This window comes from Nerophis ophidion, linkage group LG18 (genome assembly GCF_033978795.1).
Source record: "Nerophis ophidion isolate RoL-2023_Sa linkage group LG18, RoL_Noph_v1.0, whole genome shotgun sequence".
Classification (NCBI taxonomy): domain Eukaryota; kingdom Metazoa; phylum Chordata; class Actinopteri; order Syngnathiformes; family Syngnathidae; genus Nerophis; species Nerophis ophidion.
In genome coordinates this window covers 16,986,726-16,997,901 of record NC_084628.1, presented here as the reverse complement: position 1 = coordinate 16,997,901, position 11,176 = coordinate 16,986,726, and the positions used below count along the sequence as shown (strand labels likewise).

Sequence of the window (11,176 nt, the reverse complement as noted above, 5' to 3'; positions counted from 1 at the left end):
GTTATAGATGCAGAAATGATGGCGATGAATTGCTGTTTACTGCTAACATCTCTCCAAGCAAATGTGCACCAAGGAGAGCGGTTTACTACCGACCAACTGCAATCTGCACGTACGTGATCTGTGGCCTTTTGCGAGATAAAGACAAATGCGCACATTTGCAGGCAGAGTCAACAGATCAATGACTTTTACGCAATGGGGGGCTGCATAAATACAAGCGGCGCGCGACTGGAGGAAGCAAAAGCAGCAGACTGGCAGCAGAACAAGACATACAGTGTAATCTAGTCCTAGGTTGAAAATGCAAGCAGTACGACAGTGTTCAGCGTGTGCCAGCCGGGCCGCAGGAGGACTTTTGAGGTTGCAAGCAGATGTTTCGGCTCTGCAAAGCAAGAAGAGTGTCCTCAGGAGGGGAGCAGCTTGCAGCCGCTTCCTCAGGTACAGTATATTTAGAGTAACTGTATCACCAGGCATGGTGGCATGGCTTCTTTTGACACTTTTTTTGCAATTGTTTTGGAACAGCAGCTCTGCCAGCGTCCTCATCAGCAGCAGACAGGCCACGAACAGGAAGACGGTGCAATGGAAGGACGCCGCACAGGCAAACACAGCATCGTTGACTTTGAACCCGTCTGTGCAGGTGTGTGAGCCTAGACTATATATATTTAATTTCTCAGGCAGTGGATCATGTTCATTAAAAGTGCCTATACCTTTTCCAGCAAACGGAGCATCTCACTCACGACTCCCTGATCAAAAGAGCGGCCTCGGTTGTCACTGACAGCACGGGCACCCTCCTCTCGCAAAGCACCAGGGCTCTCCTCGATGCCTTCGCCAACTACACAAAGGTGATTTTTTTGTGGGGGTCTAAACATTCAGTACAAAACCTCAATCAAAAGTCGTTGGTGTGCAGGATTATTGCACAAAAGCTATTTAAATATGTGGTTAAAGCTCTAAAGCTCCATATGAGTATTTGCATATGTATCCAGATGTGCACCAAAACGTATATATATATATATATATATATATATATATATATATATATATATATATATATGTATATATATATATATATATATATATATATATATATATATATATATATATATATTTATATATATATATATGTATATATATATATATATATATATATATATGTATATATATACACACAATTTTTTTTATTTAAAAACATATTTTAGATTAATTAAATGTGTACATTTAGAATATATCTATTTGAATTTGAAATATATTTTTGGAATTAGTTCACTGTTTTTGATATACAATGGACATGTACATTTATTTTCATTCAAAATATATTTTTTAGTATACATCATGCATATATTTTAGACTACATATATGTATATATAGACCTTATCTATGTATATAATTTTTTAACTGTACCATATAAGTTATATACTCAATGTAATATATACTGTATATTTCAGAGTAGATTTTTTTAGAATAAAAAAATAAGTTTTAGAATAAAAACACATTTTATTTGTATATCAATCAATCAATATGTATGCATGAGAAAAACGTGTACAATTAAAATATATCTATTTGAATTTGAAATATATTTTTTGTAACTATATATACTGTATATTTCAGAATAGATTTTTTAAAATTAAAACAAAAGTTTTGAAATATATATGAACACATAAAATGTATTTAGAATACACCATATAAGAATTAAAAAAATATTTTTGGAATTATCAGATTACTTAAATAGTTTAGAATATATAGTGGACACACTGGACTCATATAAATGGTTTCATTGAAAACCATCTTTATATATATATATATATATATATATATATGTCTTGATTGGATTATCCAGAGAATAGTGCTCGATACCGTGGTAGAGCGCAATATGTAGGTGTGGGAAGTAGTCTTGTGATTTTTTCCCACACCTACATATATATATATATATATATATATATATATATATATATATATATATATATATATATATATATATATATATATACATATAAATATATATATATAAATATATATATATATATATATATATATATATATATATACATAGAGAGAGAGAGAGAGATAGAGAGAGAGAGAGATTATACTATATATATATATATACAGTATAAATCTATGAGTATATATTTTAGAATTTTTAAAATATCTTTAAAAATACATATGCACATGAAATGTATTTAGTATAATGCATATATTTTAGAATATATATATTCTATATAAGTATAGTATATATTATATATATATTTGCTATACATATTTTTTTCTAATTAAAAATATTTATGAATATATATATATATATATTTATATATATATATATATATATATATATATATATATATATTCATAAATATTTTTGTCACTAAATACTAAATACATTTCATGTGCATATGTATTTTTAAAGATATTTTAAAGATATATATATATATATATATATATATATATATATATATATATATATATATATATATATATATATGCACACTTAAAAATTAGAATAGAACAAGTTGAAAAACTTATTCGGGTGTTACCATTTAGTGGTCAATTGGACGGAATATGTACTGAACTGTGCAATCTACTGATAAATGTATCAATCAAAATTTATCTAATGTGAATTGAATTGAATATTATCAATACTATTGTTAGACATACTCCACTGACCCACTAAACTATTACGAGTGGCTCTATATATGTCAGTCATGTGTATGTGCATAGTTCATATATATGTTTTTCGTCTCTCCTCAGGCTGTACACACACGCATTGCCCTGCAGAGACGTTACCTTGTCTCACTGGGAAAACTGAGCCCAGCTGAGGAAGACTCCCTTCAGCGGGCCATCTTTGTACAAAAGGCCGAGGTCAGTTTAACCCTTCATATGACACTCCAACTCCTTTTACCATCAGAAAACAAAAAATAGAGCTCCCATCCACAAAAAAACTGTTTAATATTATTATGGTATTAACCTGTATGATGTTCACTCAACAGGTCAGCGAGCAGCTCACTGAATGTAAACGCTTGGAGACAACTTGGATCAAGGCAGTTAACTTGTGCAAAATGGCGGCTGAGGCCGCATACACTTCCGAAGCTGAGCAGGCGTCCATCACGCTGAGGGCCAACATCCAGCTTGCCCAGTCCCATGTGGACGAGGCTCGGAAAATGTCGGCGGAGGCGGATAAGAAGCTAGCCGAGACCAAAGTAGAGGAGATCCAAAGGATGGCCGAGTTCACCTCATCCTTGGAGGACTGCGATGAACACGACATCCACGAGGCTTATTTACGAGAGGACTAAGACGATATTTGTATTTTGACTTCATACAAATGAGACTATGTAATTCTTGTGGCATTGATTTATTTAAGACTATTTATTTGATTCATTGATACTTTTGGAGCTACTGGGTAAAGAACAGTCAATGACTTGATATTATGAAATGACATGTGCTGGTGTGTTATGAATGAAAAAAGGTGATTTTGTTTTCCTGACAATCAAACATCTGGCTGACATTTTGTAAAATGTATTTGATCCATCCATCCATCCCTCCATTTTCTACCGCTTGTCCCGTTCGGGGTTACGGGGTATTGCTGAAGCCTAGCTCAGCTGCATTTGGGCAGAAGGCGGTGTACACCCTGGACAAGTCGCAACCTCATCGCAGAAATATATTTGAGTTTTCTTTAAATAAATTACTACTTTTTTAATGTATTGTTTGCCTCGTCATAATTGTATTCAAACTTTTTGTTGTTGTTTTTTTTTACATCATTTGCATTATGTACTTGACATGAATCAATGCTTGGGGAAGTTAAAAACAGCTTTAATTAGATTACATTCAATTATGTTTGTAATATTTTACATTAATTTTCAACATCGTATTATTGTACATTATTATTTACATATGCATACCTATACTGTTCGATACCATTATTAGGATTATTATTGTGTGCACTGGTAAATCATTGTGAAGAAAATAGTGCCTAACTTAAAAAAATAAAAAATCACAATTTCGGATACATATTTGTAAGATTTGTTGAAAAACTTATTAAAAAAAATACCTAGCTAATGCTTAGCTCTGGTAGAGAGTTCAAAGGTCGAAAACATCACCTTCAATGACAGCCTTTAGATCAGTGGTCCCCAACCACCGGGCTCGATTGGTACTGGGCCGCAGACTAATTTTTTATTAATTTTTATTTTTTAAAAACATTTTTTTTTTTTTTTTTTTTTTTTATTAAATCAACATGAAAAACACAAGATACACTTAAAATTAGTGCACCAACAAAAAAACTCTCTTTTTCATGACAAAACCTCCCTTTTTCATGACAAAGAAAAAAAAAAAAAAAAAAAGTGATGAAAAATAAAATGACATATTACGCATTACTAATAACACCAGATTCAAACCAAATTCATAATAGTATGTTTCTTAAACAAACTTTCAATATAATTTAAGTGCAAAAGAAAATAAAGCTTCACCACGTCAGTCATAATTTTTGCGCTTAAGAAACGTCTCTTTGACTTTCGCTCCAAACTTCTTCTGTTTGTTTGATATTGTCATTACTGCCGCAAGTGGAGGAAAAGTTTATAACAACTGAGCGCACATACAGACCACATCTGTATGGTTACGAAACACTGCTTTCGATTGTGTAGAACGGTGGTCTGCAACCCGCGGCTCTAGAGCCGCCCTAGTTTTTTTAAAAAACATTTACAAAAATAGAAAAAGATGGGGGTCAATATATTTTTAGTTTTAATATGGTTTCTTTAGAGGCACCAACATGACACACACATTCTTAATTGTTACCAATCCCATTGTTTATGTTAAACATGTTTCACTGATCAGAGTATTTGGCGAGCGCCGTTTTGTCCTACTAATTTGTGCGTCCCTGAACTCACTGTAGTTTGTTTACAAGTACAAATTTCCCTGATTCTGCCACAAAAAGACGTGTTTTATACCTCTCCTTTGTCTCATTTTGTCCACCAAATGTTTTATGCTGTTCCGTGAATGCACAAAGGTGAGCTTTGTTGATGTTATAGATAGATAGATAGTACTTTATTAATTCCTTCAGGAAAATTATTGGCTTGTGTGGAGTGCTAATCAGGCCTATTTGGTCAGTGCATGACTGCAAGCTGATCTATGCTAACATGTTATTTAGGCTGGATGTATGTACATATTGCATTATTTTGTCACGTTTGTATGTATATTTGAGCTAATTTAATTTCGTTATGTCTTCTCCATTTTTAATTTATATTTGTTTCATGACACATTATCTGTATGTATTATTGGCTGCATTTCTGATAATTGAACTGATTAACGTGGACCCCGACTTAAACAAGTTGAAAAACTTATTCTGGTGTTACCATTTAGTGGTCAATTGTACGGAATATGTACTGTACTGTTCAATCTACTAATAAAAGTCTCAATCAATGAATTGTGTGCCATGTTGTTCCAGACCACAGCAAACGTTACCCACCTTGCAAAGAATGTAATAAATCCATTAGAAGACTAGCTCCCATTTTTTCGGACACACACATCTATACCGTTAGCCGTTCTAAGCCAGTCATTTCCACAGTTATCTGACACTCTAGGAAGCCTCTGTTTTTACTAAGGTTTTCCAATGTTGTAAAAATGTGTAGAATAAATATTACATTTCAGCATTTCTGTTAACGAAGATCTGTGTCAGCTAATAGTAGGCTAATATGGCTAATATAGACACTTATGTGTATTGCCTCCATTATAACACTTATATACTTTAAATAGACTCCCTTTTTAGACCAGTTGATCTGCCGTTTCTTTTCTTTTTCTTCTATGTCCCACTCTCCCGTGTGGAGGGGGTCCGGTCCGATCCGGTGGCCATGTACTGCTTGCCTGTGTATCGGCTGGGGACATCTCTGCGCTGCTGATCCGCCTACGCTTGGGATGGTTTCCTGCTGGCTCCGCTGTGAACGGGACTCTCGCTGCTGTGTCTTGGATCCTCTTTGGACTGGACTCTCGCGACTGTGTTGTATCCATTGTGGATTGAACTTTCAGTATCATGTTAGATCCGCTCGACATCCATTGCTTTCCTCCTCTCTAAGGTTCTCATAGTCATCATTGTCACCGACGTCCCACTGGGTCATTATTGTCACCAATGTCCCACTGGGTGTGAGTTTTCCTACCGAGGATGTCGTGGTGGTTTGTGCAGCCCTTTGAGACACTAGTGATTTAGGGCTATATAAGTAAACATTGATTGATTGATATAAGGCTTTTGAGTTTTTGCGGCTATTTTTGTATTTTTGGTGCAAAGTGGTTCCTTCAACATTTTGGGTTGCTGACCCCTGTTGTAGGAGTACCTAATGAAGAGTTAAGATTTAGTACTGGTGCTGGATGCTTTTTTTTTTGTTTTAAATGTTTGCTTTAAGAGCCATTAGCAGCAGCTAAGAGAGACTTGATGAGAACTATTGTGTTGATGACAGCTATCTAAAGTCGTCCATGTGGATTTGGGGTCCAAAGTGATCCCAACTTGCGCTATTCTCCTATGTAAAATACTCCCAAGGAACCCATTAAAGGTCAAAAAGTGGTCATGTATTATTCAAACAATTCTCTGTTGAGTTAAGTTGCGGCTTGTTTTGCTTAGATGTAATGATGTCATGTGATGCTCACCTGTGCCTCGAGCATAAATAATTAAACCCACTGCAAATATTTACCAGCCAAATTGCATCATTAATGATCCAAAGACTGTTGATGTTTTTGTTGTTTGTGTTGCCTAATACGCATCCACAGAATGAATCGGGTGACAGTGATGATGCAATATTTGAATTCATAAAGCATCTTGTGTATTGCTACACATAAATATAGGATGCACACATGCATACATGAAACATAATACAAGAAACACAATAGATAAAGTTAAAGTACCACTGATAGTCTCACACACACACAAACACACACACACACACACACACACACACACACACTAGGTGTGGTGAAATTACTCTCTGCATTAACACATCCCCTTGTTCCACTCCCAGGGAGGTGAGGGGAGCAGTGAGCAGCAGCAGTGGCCGTGCTCAGGAATCATTTTGGTAATTTAACCCACAATTCTAACCCTTGTTTCTGAGTGCCAGGCAGGGAAGTAACGGGTCCGATTTTTGTAGTCTTTGGTATGACTCGGTCGGGGTTTGAACTCACGACCTACCGATCTCAGGGCAGACACTCTAACCACAAGGCCACTGAAATAAAATAAACATTACGACATAACTGTGTTATGTTACGTTGTATCTATGTTCCGTTTTGTTTGTCATTAATTAAAAAAATATTCGGTGTGCTTGCAGTTTGCATCGGCATAATACCGGCAGCAGTCATTTAGATATTGTCCCTATCATGTAACCAAATAGACGAACCAAAACCACATAGGTACACAATAGAATTGCTCTTAGATTAATTGAAAATGTGCCCTTAATAGATGCAATATATTTTTTTTTTGTTTTTTTTTGTTAATAAACCTTTATTTACAATATGAATCAGCATACAAGCAAATAAATAAACAAAACAAGTACAGAAACAGTACAAAACAGCACCGGGAGGTTCTAAACTCAATATAGAAATTAAAATACAATAATATTAATACATATATATATATATATACGTAAAGTATAAAGCACAAGGTCTATAAATAATCCAAATTTGGAACACAGCATCATAGTTTTCACAGCTTTTTGGTTGTTCAAGGTAGAAGGCGTTTTTAAAGTGAAGTTCTAATTAAATGTTTTATTTTCCTGATCAATAAAGTACTATCTATCTATCTATCCATCCATCTATCTATCTGGACCCCAGGAAGAATAGTCTCCACTGCGGTGTAGACTAATGGGGATCCTTAATAAACTAAACTATCTATCTGTCTATCTATCCATTTATTTATTTAACTCAGCCAATAGTATACTTTTTTTAATTTGATTTGATTCAAGTACCTAGGAGTCTTGTTCACGAGTGAGGGAAGAGTGTATTGTGAGATTGACAGGCGAATCGGTGCGGCGTCCTCAGTAATGCGCACGTTGTACCGATCCGTTGTGGTGAAAAAGGAGCTGAGCCGGAAGGCAAAGCTCTCAATTTACCGGTCGATCTACGTTCCCATCCTCACCTATGGTCATGAGCTTAGGGTCATGACCGAAAGGATAAGATCACGGGTACAAGCGGCCAAAACGAGTTTCCTCCGCCGGGTGGCGGGGCTCTCCCTTAGAGATAGGGTGAGAAGCTCTGTCATCCGGGAGGAACCCAAAGCAAAGCCGCTACTCCTCCACATCGAGAGGAGCCAGATGAGGTGATTCGGGCACCTGGTCAGGATGCCACCCGAACGCCTCCCGAGGGAGGTGTATAGGGCACGTCCAACCGGTAGAAAGCCACGGGGAGGACCCAGGACACCTTGGGAAGACTACGTCTCCCGGCTGGTCTGGGAACGTCTGGGGATCCCCCGGGAAGAGCTAGACAAAGTGGCTGAGGAGAGGGAAGTCTGGGCTTTCCTGCTTAGGCTGCTGCCCCCGCGACCCGACCTCGGATAAGCGGAAGAAGATGGATGGATGATTTGATTTTTATTAAGGATCCCCGTTAGCTGGTTGCCACAACAACCCACTACTCTTCCTGGGGTCCACAAACTCAATACAATTACAAGTAAAAACATTTAATTATAACCACACAATACAAGAAAAAATAAAAAATAACTAATAAATGGCCCTCGTGTGTGTCATAACTAGGCTTGGATTAAAGTTGTTTCTTCGACGCAGAGGATGATTAACACGGGCCAGGCGTGAGTGTGAGTACATCTTTTATTTATTTAATATATACAAAACAGGGGAAACAAAAACACTTGCTTGATGGCATGAAAGACAATGAACTATAAACTTAAACAGCACGATGGCATGACTATATACAAACGAAACAAAAGACACTAGCAGTGGCATAAACAAAACAATACTAGCACTGAGGCATAAATACAAAAACTTACTTGGAGCGAAAAATGGGGCATGGATAGCGAGGTGTTCAAGGACATGAAGGTTGGAAAAGCATGGGTAGGGAGTGTGCGTGTGAAGATCCCAGAATGAAGACAAGAAAAAGAGTGACTTAAGTAGCTATGATAATTAGTGAAAACAGGTGTGAGGCTGAGGACAGGGACGTGACATGACAGGTGAAAACTAATGAGTTTGCATGGAGACGAAAACAAACCAGGAAGTGCCAAGACAGGACTAAATGTCCAAAAAACTAAACATAACCTGACAGAAACCAAAACATAAACTTACAGGCGTGAAAGAATGTTGTCTGTCTATCTGTGTTGGCCCTGCGATGAGGTGTCGACTTGTCCAGGGTGTATTCCGCCTTCCGCCCGAATGCAGCTGAGATAGGCTCCAGCACCCCCGCGACCCCAAACGGGACAAGCGTTAGAAAATGGATGGATGGATGGATGAATAATAATAATAATAATGAGGTTGCAAAGGTTAAATTAATTTAAACATTTGTTTTCATACCGTGTAAATCTAAATAGCACATTATTAAAACAAAGCACAAATTTGTCATGACTATTGTCCAGGATGAAACGACAGATGACCCTGCCATAGTGATCGAGCGCTTTAGTTGTTGTATATGTTAAATCAGGGGTCACTAACACGGTGCCCGCGGGCACCAGGTAGCCCGTAAGGACCATTTGAGTAGCCCGCTGGCCTGTTCTAAAAATAGCTCAAATAGCAGCACTTACCAGAGAGCTGCCTCTATTTTTTAAATTGTATTTATTTACTAGCAAGCTGGTCTCGCTTTGCTCGACATTTTTAATTCTAAGAGAGACAAAACTCAAATAGAATTTGAAAATCCAAGAAAATCTTTTAAAGACTTGGTCTTCACTTGTTTAAATAAATTCATTTATTTTTTTACTTTGCTTCTTATAACATTTAGAAAGACAATTTTAGAGAAAAAATACAACCTTAAAAATGATTTTCGGGTTTTTAAACACATATACCTTTTTACCTTTTAAATTCCTCCCTCTTTTTTCCTGACAATTTAAATCTATGTGTGACGGTCCACAACTGTATGTGGCAAAATGCAGCTCCACACTGCTGTCCCTTCAACATATCACTGGCACCAGGTGGATTATGAATTTCTTTAATAACAGTGTCCTGTAAAACAGTGCAAATTGTGAGATTGTGAGTCCACTTGGGTCACGGGATTCTCAGTTTGGAGGCGTCACAGTTCTGAGCACTTCCCACAGGTGACTGTACATACCACTTCTCGCCAGCAACAGGCGCTGTTGCAACACTTCATTCATAATTTAATCAAGCATAAGGATATTCTGTTTTCTACACCGTTACATATGTTCAAGTATTTTTTTATTGTAAAGAATAATAAATACATTATAATTGAATACTTCATTTTAGCTTCTGTTTTTTCGACAAAGAACATTTGTGAAATGTTTCTTCAAACTTATTATGATTAAAATAAAATAAAAATATTCTGGCAAATTAAAAAAAAATCTGTAGAATCAAATTTAAATCTTGCTTCAAAGTCTTTTGAATTTATTTTATTAAAACTTTTGTTCTGGAAAATCTAGAAGAAATATTGATTTGTTTTTGTTAGACATGTAGCTTGGTCCAATTTGTTATATATTCTAACAAAGTGCAGATAAGATTTTAACCTATTCAAAACATGTCATCAAAATTCTAAAATTGATCTTAATCAGGAAAAATTAATAATGATGTTCCATAAATTCTTTTTTTTTTTTTTTCAAAAAGATTCGAAATAGCTAGTTTTTGTCCTAATTTTTTTGGGGCGAATTTTGAAGTTTAAAGCGTCGAAATTGATGATAAACTATGTTTCAAAATTTAATTTTCATTTTTTTCGTGTTTTCTCCTCTTTCAAATTGTTCAATCAAGTGTTTTTTTTTCATTATTTATACTCTACAAAAACCTTCCGTAAAAGGAACAAAAATGTACGACGGAATGACAGACAGAAATACCCATTTTATATATATATGTGTGTATATATATATATATATATATATATATATATATATATATATATATATATATATATATATATATATATATATATATATGTATATTTAGATTTGTTTATTAAAGGTAAACTGAGCAAACTGGATATTTCTGGCAATTTATTTAAGTGTGCCCTTCGCATTAATCAGTACAAGTAGTAGCTCTTAGTTTCAAAAGGGTTGGTGACCCCTGTGTTA

The 11,176-nt window shown here is 35.5% G+C and overlaps 1 protein-coding gene across 2 annotated transcripts; it reads left to right on the top strand.

Moving 5' to 3' along the window:
- The first annotated feature begins 224 nt into the window (after positions 1 to 224).
- Positions 225 to 3,683, top strand: LOC133536806 (diablo IAP-binding mitochondrial protein-like). Of its 2 annotated transcripts, none has more exons than XM_061877377.1 (5): positions 225 to 432; positions 520 to 631; positions 711 to 836; positions 2,734 to 2,844; positions 2,973 to 3,683. In XM_061877377.1, the coding sequence occupies exons 1-5, from the start codon at positions 296 to 298 to the stop codon at positions 3,273 to 3,275; spliced, it is 789 nt and encodes a 262-aa protein (XP_061733361.1). In that variant the 5' UTR covers positions 225 to 295; the 3' UTR covers positions 3,276 to 3,683. The 2 variants fall into 2 exon arrangements, with proteins under 2 accessions (XP_061733361.1, XP_061733359.1); XM_061877375.1 differs by having other exon boundaries at positions 517 to 631.
- Positions 3,684 to 11,176: the final 7,493 nt, after the last annotated feature.